The sequence below is a fragment of the Medicago sativa genome, chromosome 2 (assembly GCF_051527215.1).
Source record: "Medicago sativa cultivar Bolivia chromosome 2, Bolivia_mono, whole genome shotgun sequence".
NCBI classification, from domain to species: domain Eukaryota; kingdom Viridiplantae; phylum Streptophyta; class Magnoliopsida; order Fabales; family Fabaceae; genus Medicago; species Medicago sativa.
This window is the reverse complement of record NC_140750.1, coordinates 64961068-64981233: the sequence shown is the minus strand read 5'-3', so window position 1 is coordinate 64981233 and position 20166 is coordinate 64961068. Positions and strand designations below refer to the sequence as shown.

The 20166-nt window shown below is 31.1% G+C and overlaps 2 protein-coding genes across 2 annotated transcripts; one reads left to right on the top strand and one right to left on the bottom strand.

The window, feature by feature from the left end:
* Positions 1-490: 490 nt before the first annotated feature.
* Positions 491-2766, bottom strand: LOC146949718 (putative F-box protein PP2-B12). Its single transcript, XM_085741527.1, has 3 exons — positions 2453-2766; positions 1725-1843; positions 491-1060 (listed from the first exon to the last, which is right to left on the bottom strand). The coding sequence occupies exons 1-3, from the start codon at positions 2732-2734 to the stop codon at positions 640-642; spliced, it is 822 nt and encodes a 273-aa protein (XP_085597653.1). The 5' UTR covers positions 2735-2766; the 3' UTR covers positions 491-639.
* Positions 2767-11814: 9048 nt separating this feature from the next.
* On the top strand, positions 11815-19143 carry LOC146949717 (GDSL esterase/lipase At5g45910-like). The gene is made up of 5 exons (XM_085745657.1): positions 11815-17587; positions 17848-18069; positions 18173-18318; positions 18443-18716; positions 18849-19143. Exons 1-5 carry the CDS (start codon positions 17350-17352, stop codon positions 19049-19051), a joined length of 1083 nt encoding a protein of 360 aa, XP_085601783.1. The 5' UTR covers positions 11815-17349; the 3' UTR covers positions 19052-19143.
* The last annotated feature ends 1023 nt before the right edge of the window (positions 19144-20166 follow it).

The window sequence follows — 20166 nt, the reverse complement described above, 5'->3', positions numbered from 1 at the left end:
CAATTTAAATGAGTAATTTGTTACAACCATCTGATTTAAAGTATTGTGGACGGTACTTGACCATAGAGTAAGGTAAAGATAAGCAAAGTTTTTATTGGATAAATATGGAAAATACCACTTTGGATAAAAAAAACCTCATGGTTTTAACCATATAATTTATTTGAAAATTGGATACAATTTCTTGTGACCAATTTTGTTTGGCAAAATTTAAAATATTTTTTTGTTGTTGTTTGAAGAGGTTAAAATGGAATATAGTATCCAATCAAAACGTCGCAAAATTTAAAATATTAAAATATCAATTAAGACCTTGATTTGTATTTGTATTTGTTTGACATTCAATAACCGAAATTGTGAGAGGAGGGCTATAGCATATTAAAAATGCATCATATTATTATTAAGAAAATAAAAATAAGTTGATTTCATTAAATGTCAAATGTATGACATTTGCTTGATTTAGTTTATAGTGTCAAGCAAGTGTCAATAAAAGGTATTAGAGAGGAAAACATTTCTATTGAGAAAAACCTTAAATGTATAGTATACAAGCATTTCTATTTAGTTTATACAAGCATTATTTTTGCCATTCAAGACACAAGACCTTAGTACAGTTCTATGAATATTGTTTAATTATCTTACTTAGACCTAACTTCTATTCCTAACTTCTATTCCTTCAATAAACAAATCTCCGTTAATCCCATAACCACTCCTCTGGAGAACACTCATACGGACTTCTTCATCTTTGAGGTTTGAATTGAAGAATTTTCCCATCTCGATCTCCAACCACCCATCACTTCTCACAGTAGGACGCTGCAATCCTTCTTTGTTGTAGTGCCGCTGCCGCCAATACTCCAAGTTTGGATCCAAACAAACAGATTTAATGCTTCTACGGTCACCATCGACACCAACATTTAAGCACACGGGTTCGTTCTTGTATCCATAGGCATAGATTATCTTGAACACGAGATAAGCCGCGTACTGAGTATTTGGAGACAAGGAAAGAGTGTTAATAGTCCCACGAATTTCATGCGAGAACGAAAGAGAAAGCTTAGCAACTTCAGGAAACCTGTAAAAAAAATTGTGCAAAAAGTTGCAAAGATAAGAATACAAGAACAGAGAAAAATAGTTGAAAATGTATAACTAAATTATTTCAAGCCTAACTGATTATATGATGAACTTCTCAGTATTATGATTATATTGTTTGCTATCCAATATAAAGAATTATCAGACAGTGGACCACCATCAAGCTGATATTGAGGTATGGATTCAGGAGTATAGTTAATTTTAATTTGGGATTGAATAGTCTAACAAGTATTTGGATTTTGAGACATTTATATATGGCATGGTCTAGATGTAGAACACCACATTTAGCAGCAACTGGGTAAATTTCCTTAATGAGGGGAACAAGACCAATCAAAAGATAGGAAATAAAATCATTCAAGCCCATAAAAAATGTTGAGTGCGATGCATTGATTCACATATTTAGTATTCCTAACAGTTTAGATTAATATTAATTAAGAGTTAATTAAGTTAATTAAGGCATTGGATGGTAATAGGAAATAATGTAATACTTCATTAATTCAGTTGGCCGTGACATTTTAGTGTGTGGGGTCGGGGTTCGAACCTCGGATTCCCTATGTATTCACCATAAACTGGAAATTTTTAACAATTAAACTATTTGACAAAAACAAAACACGAAAAAAATACAAATAGAAAACTAAAGAACTAACCTAGAATCATGCATAGGAATCCACTCTTTCGAACCATACACACACCGACATTCAATGGTGAGAGATCTAGCAGCAAGCATGTAGCACTTTTGTCCACTCTTTCTGTGCAATTGAAAGCTCTGCATTTCAACATATACAATTGCTATTAGCATTTAGCGCTAAGCATTTTATTCTTTTAATGTTTGCACTTCTTGTGTTTTGATTATTTTGTTTAACAAACAATAATATAAATAACATTCGCTTCCAAGTACAAGACATTCCGAGAAAAGGAGGGAAAAGAAATACGAAAGCACTACACTAGCAGATAACCTAGACAAAAACACATCAATACACCAAAGATGTGTGTTTGGATTGAAGGCTTAGGAGCATGAAATTTATTTTTCTTTAAATTACTGATTCTAGAAAAAACTTTAAACCAATTAAGTGTGATCGGACTATTATATGATTATTATTCATGATGTTCTTTTAGTTGTTTTTTTTTTAAAAATATCAAAATATGGACTTCTCTCGTAAACGCTTCAACCCAAACACGCTATAAACAAGTTGCGTCTAATATGAATCTCTCACATAATATTTACCATTTTTTAGTAAAAAATGAATCATACAATAATAAACTGGTATAGCAGACAAAAACGACACAAGACTGCAGGCCGGAGCGGGGGATCACAGGAAACAATGCTAAACAACAAGCCCTAATATTCAAGAAATTGGTAGATAATGAAGAATACCTTTTTACCATTGTCGATGATGATATGGCAATCAGATAGAGCAAGATAGAGAGCTTTTCTCGTAGGAGCATTTGCACGGGAAGGAGAATCTGAGATGATAGAGTTTATACCTTGAGGATGGGAAGTCAGAAAACGATCCCATACGGTGTCTGAATCGGCTGCAGAACGAAAAGTTTTAGAAATGGCAGAGAGCCTGCCAGCGTCGACGGGAGTTGTATGAGAGAGTATTGCGGCGATGCATCCTTCCGGCAATTCCTCAATTGCTCTCAATCGTTTGCTCATTCTTTCTAGCAAAAATCACGGTAAGCTGCGAAATAAAGGTTCACACAGAATAACAAAAACCACGAAATAAAGGAAGTAGTTTGAGTATTTATAGTACTTTTTACTTTTTATTTTAGAGGAGTATTTATCGTAGTTCTTTTAGGGATTTGTTTTTTCTAGGGATTTGTTTGACGGTTTGAGAGGTTCTTTTAGGGTTAACAATTAGTAGTATATCTTTTGGTTCCTCAAGAAAAAGAAATTAATTATATACTTTGGTATTTGAATAAATCATTAATTAAAAAAAACAACAGTGATCTATATTTATACTATGCACCACAAAAAAAAAATTATCTATACTGCTATACTACGCACCACCAAAAAAAATATTATATATACTACTAGCGAAAAGATAGGCACTCATGTGTCCGTCTTTTCGCTCTTTTTATTGCGCTAAGTTAGAAAATTATGAACGATATTGTTTTATGAAATTTTGATTTTGATTAAAAATTGCACTAACATTTGAAAATTATAAACAGTGTTTTTTTATGAAATTTTAATTTTGATTAAAAGTAAAAAATATAAATGTTTTTGCTTTCAAATTATAACAAATCAAACTAACCATGATTATCTATTTCAATGAAACCGACAATATAACAAAAAAAATATAATCTAAATTTTTATTTTTTTTAATGATACCAACAACAATCTTTATTATAGAAAAAGTTGTTGTTTAAGGGTATAATTGGGATAATGAAAAAGTAAATATAGATACATTCATCTAGCTTGTTACAATTTTTAAATGATAAAGGAAAAATTGGACATTTATGTTTGTTACACTTTTGTTTTAATATTTAAATTTATTCTTATCTATTTGTTACATGTGTTATTTGTATTGAAAATTTGAAAATTGAGAGTATTTTTGGAAAGAAAAAGCAAGCCCAAAAGAGTTGAAATGGGTTGTTTTCTTTATACCCCCTCTGTTCCTTTTTAAGTGTCTTTTTAGGATGAATTTTCGTTCCTATTTAACTGTCTTTTTGGTATTTTATGGGTACGATTTGTCAATTATACCCTTTGTCGATTACTCTTATCTTTTTCAATAAAACTAATTAATGCTATCTATTTGGAAAACTAAAGTTTGGAAGATTTTTAAACAAAGTTTGTTTTTTTGTTTTTTTTATAAACATAGTTGTTTCTTGTTATCTTCAAATTTAAACAAAATTTTGTTACAAACAATGGTTCCAAGAAGAGTTAAAATTCTATAAATAAGATGAGTAGCAATTGTTAAAAATTTCAAGTGCAAAGCAAAAGAACAGATTTGAGAGAAGAAAAATAAAAGATTCCATTTTAGCTTCTTCAAAAAAAAAAAAGATTCCATGAATGTTCAAAAGGAAGAAAAGGTGGAAAACTCATTGGAACTGCTGATGGGAGGTGAAGAATGAGCAATAGTTGAAGACCCATTTGATAATATACAAGAACAAGATGACAATGAAGAAGAATTTTCATCAATATAGTTTTTATATTGATTTAAAATAAATATAAAGATGTGCAAAATATTTATAAAATTGACAATTGTTTGTTGAGAGAGAGAGAGAGAGAGAGAGAGAGAGCGCGCAAAAAAATAGAAATTTGTTGGAGCAAAAGATAATAACTGACAATTGTTTGTTACGAAAGAAAGATAACATATTAAATTTATTGGAAAGATAAAGCGTGTGCAAAAAAAAAAAGAATTTATTAGTGGATTAAAATGAGGGTATAATAGGAAGAAAATGTGAAAAAATACACATTGCTGATTTGATGTTAATTTTCTAAAAAGACACTTAAAAATACGGAGGGAGTGTATATAGTATAGATATATAAAGAAAATAAGGGATTTCGAGGGGATTTTGGGTTGACTATTTTGTTATTCCAATTATACCCTTAAATAAATTTTCCTATAATAATGTTTTATTGTTGGTGTTATTGAAAAAATAAGAACTTTTGTTATATTTGTTATATTATTGTTGTCATTGAAAAATATAAATATGATTTTTTGAGTTTGTTACATTTGAAAGTTACAAATATACATACTTATAATTTTAATTTATTTAAAAAAAATTATATAAAATATCGTTTGTTCCACTTCCTTCATTCTTCACTTCACCTCTTTTCTTACATTTTCTTCAAAAAAAATTAGTTTTTTGAGATTGTTTGTGGTGTCATGGTCATTGTTGACCGTTCATATAACCCCTGCAATTCCTTTGCAGCTTATGCGGGGGTTTTATAATAGTCAACATAGACTTTTGACATCAAAGAAAACGCAAAAAATCACAGATCGAAACTGTCCGGATTTTGTAATCCGAAAAACTCTAACAATCTGGTTCGGATTACATAATCCGGACCAGGGGTATTTCTGTCTTTTTTGAAGGGCGCGTGAGAATAGAGGATGATGGGAAAAGTAATAGTTATTAAAATATGAGCATTTTTCTTAAAAAGTTTTATATCTTTGTCATGCCAAAATCTTTGCTTCCAAGAAATTGAAAATTTGCTTTTTAAACCAGTTTTGATATTTTCTCAAGAGCCCGTGTGAATGATGTGTATGCATCTTCAAATGTTTATTTCAAACATTTAGGTTGTGTTTATAACAGATAAACTAACTTAGAGGGTGAATTAGTTGATACTAGATAGACTAGTAAAATGAATTTGAAGTGATTAGTAAAATTAATTTTTTTTAAAGGAAGTGATTAGTAAAATTAATTGTTGAATTAGTTGGTAAAATTAATTGCTTAAGTTTGTACCAAAAAAAAAATTAATTGCTTAAGTTCATGATAACATAGGTTTAATTATCTTAAGATTGAAATTGATGAGTATCGGGAGAATGTGAATAACTTAGGTGAATCAATGCAATTTTTTTTGGGTTTAATATAGGCTTATTAGCAGTTTTCGCCCGTAACTTTCATGAAGTTGCGATTTTGGCCCCCTAAGAAAAAAAACTACAAAACCGCCCCTTAAGTTTTGCAACTATAGCAGTTTTGGCCCCCCAAGGCCAAAAATAAATAATAAAAAATAACACGTGCCACGTCAGCGTAGACCGAGTCAAAATTGGCCTTGGAGGCCAAAACTGCCACAGATGCAAAACTTAGGGGCCGGTTTTGTATTTTTTTTCTTAGGGGGCCAAAATCACAACTTTGAGAAAGTTAGGGGGGGTAAAGCTGCTATTAAGCCTTTAATCTATGATGGTGAGATACTTACCCTTGGGAGTATATTTCTGTTGCAGTGGCCTTCGCATATTGTACCGTGGCATTGTGCATTAATTCAGACATTGTATCTTTTACATTGGTTAGCACATCTTGTGCTTAACGTTTCGTTACGGTAATTATTCTCTTTAGTCACATTTATAAGTAAAATATAATTTTTTAGATTCATTGAATAATTAATGTATCAGACCTGTATAAGTAAATCCCATTTCGAAATTGTCTGGATTTTGTAATCCAAAAACAGCTAACAATTTGGTTCAGATTACATAATCCGGACCAGGGTTATTTCTGTCTTTTTCGCAGGGCGCGCGAGAACAATGGAGGGTGGAAAAAGTAATAGTCTAAACTCAAACATTGCTAACATTGCTTGGGTCATGGGTTCAACACCCACTATTCAAGTTTTTCATTAATTAATTTTTCTTTTCTTTTTCCTTAATTAACCTATGACTCATGTTTTTCTATAACTAAATTTTCTTTTCCTTTTATCCGTTTTAATTATGTTTTTTTAGTAGGAAGTCTTTTTGATTTAGACATAATTTATATCTTCAACAATTATTAATGGCTAAATAGCAGTTTTAGCCCCCTAACTTTCCCAAAGTTACGATTTTAGCCCCCTAAAAAAAACTATAAAACCACCCCCTAAGTTTTGCACATGTAGCAGTTTTGGCCCCCACGGCCAATTTTGACTTGGTCTACGCTGACGTGACACCCTAAGTGAGGTGCCACGTGTTATTTTTTTATTTAAAATTGGCCTTGGGTTCCAAAACTACTACAGTTGCAAAACTTAGGAGGCGGTTTTGTAGTTTTCTTTCTTAGGGGGCCAAAATCGCAACTTTGGGAAAGTTAGGGGGCTAAAACTGCTATTAAGCCATTATTATTTTCCAGTACGAAGGCTTTTTTATTTATAAATAATTTATATCTTCTTTAATTATTATTATTTTTAGTACAAAGGCTTTTTATTTAGACATAATTTATTATGAATTTGAGATTCATCTATCCTCAATCTTATCTCTAATTCAGCCAAATTCTCCTTAACATATTGGATTATATATTTAAAAATACAAACACAATATAATTTTTTTTCTTCTTCTTAATTTTGTTAGAGCACTTCTTGTAATTATTTTCGACCCATACTTTATATCTTCTTTAATTATTATTATTTTTAGTACAAAGGCTTTTTATTTAGACATAATTTATTATGAATTTGAGATTCATCTATCCTCAATCTTATCTCTAATTCAGCCAAATTCTCCTTAACATATTGGATTATATATTTAAAAATACAAACACAATATAATTTTTTTTCTTCTTCTTAATTTTGTTAGAGCACTTCTTGTAATTATTTTCGACCCATACTTTATATCTTCTTTAATTATTATTATTTTTAGTACAAAGGCTTTTTATTTAGACATAATTTATTATGAATTTGAGATTCATCTATCCTCAATCTTATCTCTAATTCAGCCAAATTCTCCTTAATATATTGGATTATATATTTAAAAATACAAACACAATATAATTTTTTTTTCTTCTTAATTTTGTTAGAGCACTTCTTGTAATTATTTTCAACCCATACTTTATATCTTCTTTAATTATTATTATTTTTAGTACAAAGGCCTTTTATTTAGACATAATTTATTATGAATTTTAGATTCATCTATCCTCAATCTTATCTCTAATTCAGCCAAATTCTCCTTAACATATTGGATTATATATTTAAAAATACAAACACAATATAATTTTTTTTTTCTTCTTAATTTTGTTAGAGCACTTCTTGTAATTATTTTCAACCCATACTTATGTATAACATAGTAAAGCACTAACAACAAATATTATAATTTTTTTATTTGAAAGAACAAACATTATAATTATTCTCTAAAAAAACATTATGAACTTTTTATTTTTGCCTTTGTATAAATTAAGGAAAATAACAACCTAGAAGATAAATAAAGATATTCGCTTGAAGTTGTATTTTTATATTATCGATTTTTCTGTGTTAGTTACAATAATGACTTTTTTTTTATCTTTGCGGATCTTATTTCCAAATTTAATAAAAAAAATTATATTTTTATTTTTTTAGGGACCCATTTTTACATCAGATCCGAGCCTTCAATTACATAGGAACGACCCTGCTCTCCAGGATTTTCTTGTGATCCTGCTTTACATTGTTAGGGGAAGCGGCCGTGTTCAGGTTGTTGGTGTTGATGGTAAGAGATTTTTGGAGACAACTTTGAAGGCTGGAGATTTGTTCATTGTGCCAAGGTTTTTCGTCGTCTCGAAGATTGCTAAAAATGATGGAATGGAGTGGTTTTCTGTCATCACTACCCCTATGTGAGTTTTTCTTACCTTTTAACATTGTTGTCAACATATTATGCTTATAAATTCTTAATGTGATTATGGTTATTGTTTTTTGCAGTCGTGTATTTACACACATGGCTGGAAGCTCTTCGGTGTGGAAGGCATTATCACCTACAGTTTCTACGAAATATGTATATACTATGTTTCTTGTATAATTTAATTTCAAAATAACCATGTATATATATGAATTACACGAAATATGATGTTGTTAAACCGAAAACAGAGAAAATCTTTCTTCGTCACAAACACAAGTAAAAAGTGTTTAGACACACACATAGTTGAACAAAATTAAAGAGAAAACAATAGAATGATATGACTTAATTCTTTTTCATTTATTTTTCTCTACTTGTGTGAGTGTATCCAAATCTTTTTTATTTGTATTTGTATTCAAGCAAGTCTTCCTCCCGAAAACAAACTAAACACATTGTTCATTTGGAGTTTGAATTTGTTAAACATTATTTTCTCTCATCTCATATGGAAAACAAACTAAACATTTTGACCTCATATGGAAAACAAACTAAACACTGTGTGTGTCAATATAACAACTTTATCGAGAAATAGAAAATGGGTAAACTATGTACTCAATGACATGCCTGTAATTTAGGGCAGTATTGGAATTTAAGGAATGATAACATAATCAAGATATGAAATTATTTTTAATTTTCAATACAAAACTGGAATAGAATATAAATTTACCATGAAATAGTTACTAAATCTAAAAAAAAAACTCATGTCACTTGATTAAAAATTAATTTATGCATCCCGTGAGCTTAGCTTAGTTGGCAGAGACATGCATTATTATATGTAGGGGGCCGGGGTTCGAACCCCTAACACCCCACTTATTCACCTTGAAAAAGGTGAATTCTAGCCACTAGGCTACTTGACCAAAAAATATATGTAGGGGGCCGGGGTTCGAACCCCTAACACCCCACTTATTCACCTTGAAAAAGGTGAATTCTAGCCACTAGGCTACTTGACCAAAAAATAAAATTGATTTATGCGGAACCCTTACATTCAAAGGAGCCAATAATGCCTAATAAAAAAAATTCCTAAGAATTGACTAAAAAATTGCTTGACAATTAAGTAAAACTGCAAAATAGCAAACATCTATCGGCAATAAATAAATAGAAAGACGATAAAATTGAGATATGAATGAAATAAATTTAAAAAAAAAAAAAAAAAAAAAAAAACATAGCACTAACATAACCTTTGACTATCGTGTAATCCTGGAAGACATCAATGTTTTCCAAGTCTTAAAACACTCTAATCAGCGCCATCATGCCATGAGAAATAAGATTGAGGACACAAACAGATTTTTCTTTTTGACAGGAAAATAGAGATTATTTTAACAATAATGATACTTTGACACACTATTTTTCTAACACTGATTCAATGCTTCATTTTTCTCTTTATCTCTCTTTTAATCAACCTATTACATATATCACAATATTCCTTTATTTTATTATTTGTCAAGGTTATTAATAGATGTATAAGTGTCTCCTTAAAAAAAAAAGATGGATAAGTGTCTACAAAATATTTTCTTATTTTGTGGCAATTGAGGATGACGGGGAACAAGTTGGTTTAATAATTGTGTTGTGAGAAAGGTGGGGAATGGAGAGAATACGAGTTTTTGGAGGGACACGTGGTGGGAAATGTACCCGTATTCACTTCCTTCCCGCGAATTTTTTCTATTTCTCTTCAAAAGGAGGCGAAGGAGGGTTATTTGTGAGGTGTGAATGAAGAGATTGGTGCTTGGTCTTTTTTGTGGCGAAGACCACTTTTCGTGTGAGAATTGAATTTGCTTAACGATTTGAAGGATGTGATCCTAGAGTGGAGTGCTTCGGTTTGGGAGGATAAGTGGTGGTGGAAAGTGGACGAAATCAGGGTTTTCTTGGTTAAGTCAGCAAATATGTTGCTTGAACAATCATTAGATGTGGATGTCACTTTGAGCTGGTTGAAGGAGGGGGTGTTTGAGTCAATTTGGAAGAGCCCTGCACCATCAAAGGTAATGGCTTTCTCTTGGAAGCTACTTCACTATCGTATCCCAATGAAAGATAACCTTTCTATGATATATTGTTTTCCTTTGGAGGCAAATTTATTTTGTGAGTTTTGTGGTAACAGTGCCGAAACTTGTTTTCATCTCTTCTTACATTGCCAAGTGGTGTTTGAGTTATGGTCCAAGGTTTTGGGTTGGCTTGAAATGAATTTCATTACTCCTCAAAACCTATTTCTCCATTTTGAATGTTGGGATGGGGAAGTGAAGCACAAGAAGCTTCGAAAGGGTTGCAGGTTGATTTGGCATGCAACTCTTTGGGTGATTTGGAACTCTAGAAATAATAAATTTTTTAACAATATTACAAAGGAGATTGATGATATGGTGGAAGAGGTTAAGGTGTTATCTTGGCAATGGAGTTTGAGTTTGTTTGACGGTTGAAAATTTCACTCCTGGAAATAACCTTTCCTGGGGAATAATAATGGGCATCTTATTTCTAGGTATTTTTTTAAAATAGTGTTTCGTTAATAATTGTCAGATTCATGGTAATTATTTGTGATAGTGGGTATATGAGTAGTTATTTCAATTTTATTACTATTTACATGGGAACCTTTTATTCCCACCCACTTCCTTCGGAATAAAATCATGGATAAGTGTTATTATTTTCCAAGGAATTTTTTATTCTTAGGTGTAATTTTTTAACTCTGTAACAAACATAGGAATCTATAATAGCAACCTCCACATTCATGAGAATAAGTTTTTAAATTAGAGAATAAATACCCCCTAAAGTTTTTTCTTCTTCTTCCTTTTTTGACAATGTTTCCTTTGATTTGTTATATTTTCCCTCCAATTTTTTTTTTGGCCAGAATTGGTTTGTTCCTCTTGGTTTCGAATTTCGTAGTTTGTCCTGTCAATCTATAAACCTATGTGCTTCAAATCGTTTTAGTTTGCTTCGTTATTGCTCTATTTTTTACATGCTTTAGTCAATTTTTGTTTGTTCTTAACAATGTGTTTCTATCTATATTGAACTTTCATGATGCTTTCTTTTGTCAATTTGCAATAAGTTATGCAGGTTGTCACTTGAGGCTACTTACCTAGACAGTTCTAAAGGAGTCATTGTTTTTACAATTCCAATCTATTTCCATGAGGTTGTTCTGCTAGAGTTGTATTTGGACGAACTGCCAAGGGAAACATGCATGCCATTTTACCTTTCAAAGATTGGAAAGCAATGTAGATGTGGCTATGCTATGTGATGCAAGTGCAAGATTCAGCGAAAATTGACACTATCAATGTAGATGTGGCTATGCTTTGGAGAATAAAACTAATATATTCAATAGTTCTTGAAAAATTAATAGAAAAATATTACATGCAAGTACATAGCAAATTATGTATTGAACGAATACTAATATCAATTTTAAATATCTAATATAATTATATGTTTTCAAAAATAAATTATGACTAAATAAAAAGTACAATCAAAGACTTAAAAATAGTTGATAATGGGGGTTGCAATTGTTGTATATTTTTAATTATTATATTTCAAAAGTTATTAAAAGTTGATTATTATTTGTCGTTGATTTAACCATGTGATATTTACTTGGTCAAAGCCTTATTTGTCACATTTATTTTTATAACCGTTGGGTCAAATGCTAAAAACTCATTCCCTATTGTTATGCCTCAGTTCCCTTAATATAAGGAACACTCACCACAACTCTCATGTATATATTCTTCTTTTATTTCTCCAAACAACATACACTTAACTACTACAATACATAGCAATTGTCAATACAGAAAAATAACTACAGACACATACATACTCCCTTATTTTCCATATGTTCCTCTGTACACACCATTATTTTCCCTCATAATTTACATCTCCTGATATCTTTGAGATAAATTTGAGTTGTTCTGTCACCTCCGCTTATGATTCATAACGGGGAAGAATTGTTGTATCTTGGGAGGATATGCGCTTGTGAGACGGATAAAATCCTCAAGGACAGTGACTATGTCACGCCTCAGGTTACTTAGTAGTGTGTTGTTTTGCAGGTTTCTTCTAATTTGATTTGTGAAGATTTTGATTGAGCTCTGTCGGCAACCAAATTCGATAAGTTCCTTTACTTTATTTCTCTTTAATTTCTATTTGTGATAATTCCAAACCTAATTTTACAACAATCTTGAGGATTTTATTAATGGAATTATTTGTACCCTAATTTCTAGATCAATCGCCACGATTCGTAACAACTTAGAGCTACTTATAATGGAGATGTGCTATAATAACCTTATGTCGTAGACACGTTGTTGGTATCTCGGAGAATGAGAAGTGAATGGCAAAATGTTTATCAAAGCTGGAAATTTTTCAATAGTGGCATGGCGAACTTTTGTGAACAAGGAAATGACAGATGAGTCTTTGCAAATTATATTAGATATACGACGTGCAGGTTCTATTGATTTAATCTTACTTCTCATTATTAAATATGATATTATTTACTTGTGTCAATTATATATTATGCATAACAATGATACTTGATTCAAGTTTAAGCTGCTATGAATTGATGGATACGGTTACATAATTTTAGTGGATTTCTAGTGCCAGGTTTATTTGCACTTCTGAATATGGCACATGCTTCATTTGATGGTTATTATTTTGCCATGATTTTTGTGTGTGTATGACTTCGCATATTCTTAAGCCATCAAGACATATAGCATATGTGGTGTTGTGATATATAGACTTATGTGAACAAAGTTGAAATATTTTTCTGCACGCTACAGTTATTTATGTGGTCTCTTTTACACTTTCATAGTAATTTTTCTATTTTAAAATTTACTTCTTGTGCATATATGTAATTGCCATGAGTGTGCTTATATGTGTATGTTTTTGTGATTTGAGAAAGTTATAAAAGCCGTACATAATTTTTATAAGGAAATGTAATATTGAAAAACTTTTCAAAAGTTTGAGTAGCTTAAAGTTAAACTGTTTGGCATTCCGTACAATTATATGATGATACTCGATTGAAGAAAATTGATAGGCATAATTTTTTGGCCAAAGTTGAACTCATGACTAATAATGCTGAATTTTTGTAGAATTGTATTACTGTGTAGTAATTCTCTCATGTTTATGCATGTTATCATAAATTATTTAAAAGTTTATTTGATAGTGTGGTCATGAGAATGAATTTATTACAAGTATCTTAGTTCTTTACCTCTGCTATTTTCTCTAATCAAAGTTGATTCATTCATGAGAGTAATCTAGCAGTGGTTTTCTTCTGATTTACGATGTACTAACATTGTGAGAAGTTTATTCTATTTTGAACTATATGCATAGTACTCTTTCTTTATCAAGATCGTGATGTCTGTCTCCTAGTAGTTGAAATAGTAGCATAAATTATTGGTTGTCTTGTGCAATAAAATTAAAATGATATTGGTCTTAGTAGTGTTTATCAGTTGCATCTCTAAAGTACAAAGAAATTTGTAATTTTTGGTTTTGATAAATGAATATCACAAGTAGTTCAATTCTGTGTTGGAGAGGAAAAATAGTATGTATATCTGAAATAAGTTTGACCAAGTATACTGCTTTCATTATCCTTCCATGAGAAGAATGAACCAAATTATAGTATAAGTTTAGATTATATTAGTCACTGTATTAGAACAATATAGTGTGATGATGTTTAATGAAACTTGTATATGAGAAAATATATATTTATGGGATTTATTTTTCGTCGTGGAACTGTTGTCACTTGAAAATTATTCAAGTAGACCTGTATAATATAAATCCACACAAAGTTATATTTTTCCAATGTGGGGGTTTGTCGCTTAGAATTTATCTAAGTAGACCCGATGACATATATCAAAAAATCAGTTTGACAATATATGAGATATTGTTTAAAAGTGGATAAACCATTGTATTCAAATAATACAATGACGTTAATTAGATATGAATCCAATGAGAATAAATTTATTAATAGATTTTTCTTATTGATGAATATGTTGTCGCTTAGTAGACAACTAAGCAGACTTCTATGAATTTATTATGAAGAACAAGTTTAGAATTGTTAACTTGGTAAATATGCGATTAATAGACTGAGAGACGTCTTAGTCAATATTCTTTGATGAAAGAAATGTCTTCATCAATGTGTGTAAAGTACGTACTAATAAAGCCCCTGGGATGAAATAAATCTGTGAGCATCGAGGGGATTGAGACTTAAGCCAATCGAAATTGACACGTGATAGGAACCCAACCTTTGTGATTGGAGATCCCATGAAGAAGGTTCAATGTGGTAAGAACAAGTCACGTGTTAGTTCTGCTAGCGCTAAATTTAATCCTAGTCTCTTTCCTATGGTGTATTTGAGTAAGTGCTAGACACTGCAATATTGAGAGGATAGGCTATAATGCTTTCAACGATTATCATATCCCTTATGGGTGGTGTATGACTTGCAGCATACACTTGAAGAAATCGCCTATATGGGTGTCGAGTGGGGCCGCTTGCATGAGACTGTGGCGGGTCTCTAGAGCACTCATGAATACCATGCACGCGCATGGCCTATTCGCGCACAACCGCGTAAAAGCAAGAATTGTCGGGGTGTAGTGTGATTATAAGACCTCTAACATACAACAAGTGTATTGGGTTCCATAGCTTGCTAAACCAATTCACTGTGTGTTAAGTCTTATTAGTCTAGGACGGGTTCCATAGCTTGCTATACCGTTCCGATGTATTACATCTACGATGTTTACCTAGAAAAACTCTTTTTAACCTTTTATTTTAACTTTTGAAATATGTGGGGGATTGTTGTATATTTTTAATTATTATATTTCAAAAGTTATTAAAAGTTGATTATTATTTGTCGTTGATTTAACCATGTGATATTTACTTGGTTAAAGCCTTATTTGTCACATTTATTTTTATAACCGTTGGGTCAAATGCTAAAAACTCATTCCCTATTGTTATGCCTCAGTTCCCTTAATATAAGGAACACTCACCACAACTCTCATGTATATATTCTTCTTTTATTTCTCCAAACAACATACACTTAACTACTACAATACATAGCAATTGTCAATACAGAAAAATAACTACAGACACATACATACTCCCTTATTTTCCATATGTTCCTCTGTACACACCATTATTTTCCCTCATAATTTACATCTCCTGATATCTTTGAGATAAATTTGAGTTGTTCTGTCACCTCCGCTTATGATTCATAACGGGGAAGAACTGTTGTATCCTGGGAGGATATGCGCTTGTGAGGCGGATAAAATCCTCAAGGACAGTGACTATGTCACGCCTCAGGTTACTTAGCAGTGTGTTGTTTTGCAGGTTTCTTCTAATTTGATTTGTGAAGATTTTGATTGAGCTCTGTCGGCAACCAAATTCGATAAGTTCCTTTACTTTATTTCTCTTTAATTTCTATTTGTGATAATTCCAAACCTAATTTTACAACAATAACACTTCGGAATATTTATTTAATTTTTTCATAGAGAATAATTTTATTTTATTTTATTTTATTAATAAGCTTTTAAATTTGAGAGTTTTGTTTTGTTTTATTTTAATTAAGAGCTCTCCAAGAAATTTTCTAGGCGGCTGGCTCCTCGTTCTGTGTGTTGGGCGCATGTGTGTGATGTTCGGTTCTAAAAACGCATGTTTCTGGCATTTTTAGGTGTTTGCTTCTATGTAAGATGTCTTGGAACTTGGGAACATAATTCCTCCCCTTGTCAAGTCTTATGAGGTCTCTTGACTCTTCATTCTACATCTTCCCAAGGTCTTAACAAATCCTCGGATGTCTTTCTTTGCCGATATGCATGATTTCTTCGTGAATTTACAACAAAACACCCTAAAATTTCTCTGTTTCGGGAATAATAGAATTACCGACTCAAATATAGAAAACATTACAAATGTCCCAAAATCATAAGCAATTGATCTAATACTCCTCTGTTATGCTGGTAAACCTACTGAAAATGACTGAAAAACATGCTAAGAATAACGTAAGATGACTTATCATCAGTAATCCTATCCAATATCAACGCACAAAACACATTGAAATGGACATCCATTTTGTGCGTGGAAAGATTTCTAAAGTTCAAGTATGTGTTCTACATGTCTCATCTCGCTATCAAATCGTTGACATTTTCACCAGGGCCTTCCACTGCAATTAAGGACATGATATGCCTTAGTAATATTACTATCGTTCACACCCTGCAGAAAGGCAATCAATGCGCCAATTTTTTGGTTAAAATGGGAGTCTCGTCTGATCTTGAGTTGTCTATCCACTTGTCTGCTCCTGTTGGGTTGAATGACTTGCGAAGGAATGATGCTTGGGGAACCTTCTTTCCTAAGGGCTAATTTTTGTTTGTCTGTTTAGGCTTTTTTCTTTGTTCCTTGCCTCTGTTCTCTTTTTCCTATTTCTGTTATTGCTCCTAGGTCCATATTATGGGCCCTTATATTGCTAATTTAAAATATAAGATAATGGTCTACTGTAAAATTATTTGTGCATGCCCATACACTCATTCAACACCATGAGTTAAAAATAGAAAGAGTGATGTGGTAAATATATTGAAAGAGTGAGATAAAATAAAACAAGGTGTTGAGTGGATGTTTGAGAATCATGGGTGTTACAAATATCCGATACATCGTCTATTTTCTAAAAATATTTATGACAAATCAAAAAGTACATTGAATCATGAAGACACCATTTACACATCTATTAAAGGAAATTATTGTAACACATTTGGTTTAAGTTTACGAATCTTGTTGTATGGAATTGTTGCAAACTAACTAGCCATGTGTAACAACCCAAACAAGGGTATGAAAAATTGTTGAGGTAATGAACTCATATTTAAAGGCGTCTTACGTGTTCTAAAATATATTAATTAATACAAAATATTACAGCTTTAATTGAATCAAAACAACTAACTACTTCCAGGTTAGAATGATAGTTTTATGACAACATTACTCGTTGGCGTGGCGATATATAAAGTTGATCAATCTCATTGTCAATCACCCATCTTCATATTCATCTTAATTAATATTGATAATTTCCTTCCTTACAACTAAACCATGAATATATTCACTCTCTTCTTCATCACCTTCACATGTGGTTTTCTACAAAATGTAGTTTCAAATGCAAATCCTCTCTCATATGAAGCTTTCTTTAACTTTGGTGATTCAATAAGTGACACTGGAAATGCTGCGTTTGTCTACGGTCCTATGCCTAACCCTATTCCTTATGGTTCTACTTACTTTAAACATCCTTCAGGACGTATGTCAAATGGACGACTGATCATAGATTTTATTGGTATGATTAAGTTTTTTCTAGTATCATCAATTAATTTTTCTCCAATGATAAGAATAAGAAACAATAAAAATTCTTTACATACAATCTACAAAATATGGTTTAATGCCTTAACTTGATATTTAGATTTAAAATAAATAATAATGTAATGAGGTTTTATTAAAAAAAAATAAAAATCTATTTTCTTTTGTGGAAATCAACAAGAGTAATCTGCAATGAAATTTTGAACAAAGTTCTTTAACAAGTGATCATTTCAATTGTAGCCGAGGCATATGGGTTGCCTTTTTTGCCTGCCTTTAAGAATGAAAGCAAAGACCATGATATCAAAAAAGGAGTAAATTTTGCATTTGCTGGTGCCACTGTACTCAATGTTGAGTATTATGTCAAAAATGGGCTTCCTCTTCCAGATACAAATAACTCATTGAGCATTCAACTTGGATGGTTCAAGAATAATATCAAACCCCTCCTCTGTAAAAGCAAAGAAGGTTTTACCATAAGCAGTGGAATTTTTTTTTTTTTTTTTTTTTTATGAAATACATGAATTTTTTTTTCAATATGGCTAACAAACTTTGTTTCATTGTATGATAGATTGCAATATCTATTTCAAGAAATCATTGTTTATAGTTGGAGAAATTGGTGGGAACGATATTATGAAGCATATGAAGCATAAAACTGTTACAGAACTTCGAGAAATAGTTCCCTTTATGGTTGAAGCCATTACTAACACCACAAATGTATGTTTTATTGCAATTAAGTTTTGGAATGACTACTTCACTAAATTATAATTCAAAGAGAAATATCATTGATTGGATCATCCGTGTGAAAAAATGTGACATTGATTTTGTTTCTATGTGCTAGGTGCTAATCGAAGAAGGAGCTGTAGAGCTAGTGGTGCCTGGGAATTTTCCGATGGGGTGCAGTGCTGGAACATTGACATCGGTGAATAGTAATAAGAAAGAAGACTATGATGAATTTGGGTGCTTAATAGCTTACAATAATTTAGTCGAGTACTTTAATGGGCAACTAAAAAATTCTATAGAGACACTAAGACAGAAGCACCCTGAAGTTAAGATAATATACTTTGACTATTACAATGATGCCAAACGTTTATATCAAACACCACAACAATATGGTGAGCGGTATTTATATATAATTATATATTTTGGAAATAACAATATACGTATTTGATTGCTATTGCTACCACAATTATTCCTTTTTATTTCATTTATGCATGCTTACTGGATCAATCAAATTAATTATGCAGGTTTTGATAAGGATGCTATTTTCAAAGTATGTTGTGGAGGATGTGGATCACTTGTCACTACAGTTTGCTCTGATCCTTCAAAACGTATAAATTGGGACGGACCTCACTTTACTGAAGCAGCTTATAAGCTAATAGCAAAAGGGCTAGTTGAGGGTCCATTTTCAAATCCTTCTCTTAAATCCCCTCTTTTCAAAATAGCTTAGATAACTTATTAGGATGCATGATACTACTAAAGATAAATTAAAAAAAGAGAATGAATTTGTCCTTAATATTTTGATAAGGATGACATTTGTAACCTCAAGGGGCGAAGTTCAAATCTCATAGGAGACTACTGGGGAAGAATTCAAATAACATTTGAGTTGATTGTAAAATGATCATTAATTTCACTGTAAATTAATAATAATTTTCCGTTCATCGATTATAAAAAATGTGTACTGTGTTTTAATGAATAATCAATTTAGATCATTATGTGAGAATAATGATTTTATTTTTTTGGGTGCGTGTGATAATAAACTTGATCGTTATATGAGAATAATGAGAATAATGATTTTTTTTTTTTTGGGTACAAAAAGGGATGCGATAATAAACTTTAACTACATTAAAATATTAATTTTAATGTCTGATTATACATTAGCTCACTAAAGACATAATTTCACTATCCTTACAAAAAAAGACATTGATCTCACTAGTAGAAAAACTAAAATTCATGATATAATAACTATTAGATTATGTTTATTTGACTTTGTACTAAAAAATATATTGTTTTTTTTACTTGATATTTAAAAATTACTTCCAGTAAGAATCAACCAATAAAGTATGGTTACAATAATACAGGTTCTTCACTAAATCCTTCTCTCCTCCCCTCTTATGTTAAAATATACACTCCCCTCCTCTTTTTTTTGGTACAACACTCTCCTCCCCTTTTATTCAAAACATATTAGAAAATATTTCACTCCCCTCCCCTAAGAGAAGCTTGAATTACATCTCCTTCCCATCTTATGTTAAAATCTACAATTTACTCCCTCAATATTTTTTTAAAAATTTCTAATAGTCTAGCAAAAAAATAATAATCTAACACACTTCGAAAAAATAGTATTGCTGGTTTATTTTAATATATTCAAAATTTGAATACATATTTTTTACTATTTTTGATGCACAATTTCATTAATATATAGTTTTAAACCCTATTATAAAATAGGAAACAACTCAAAATAAAATTAAAATATGCGAAAAATTACTAAAGACAATAAAGTATGGTTGTTTAAAATTTAATTTTATACTCGAAATTGTAAAATTAATAGAAAAATATTTAAATTTA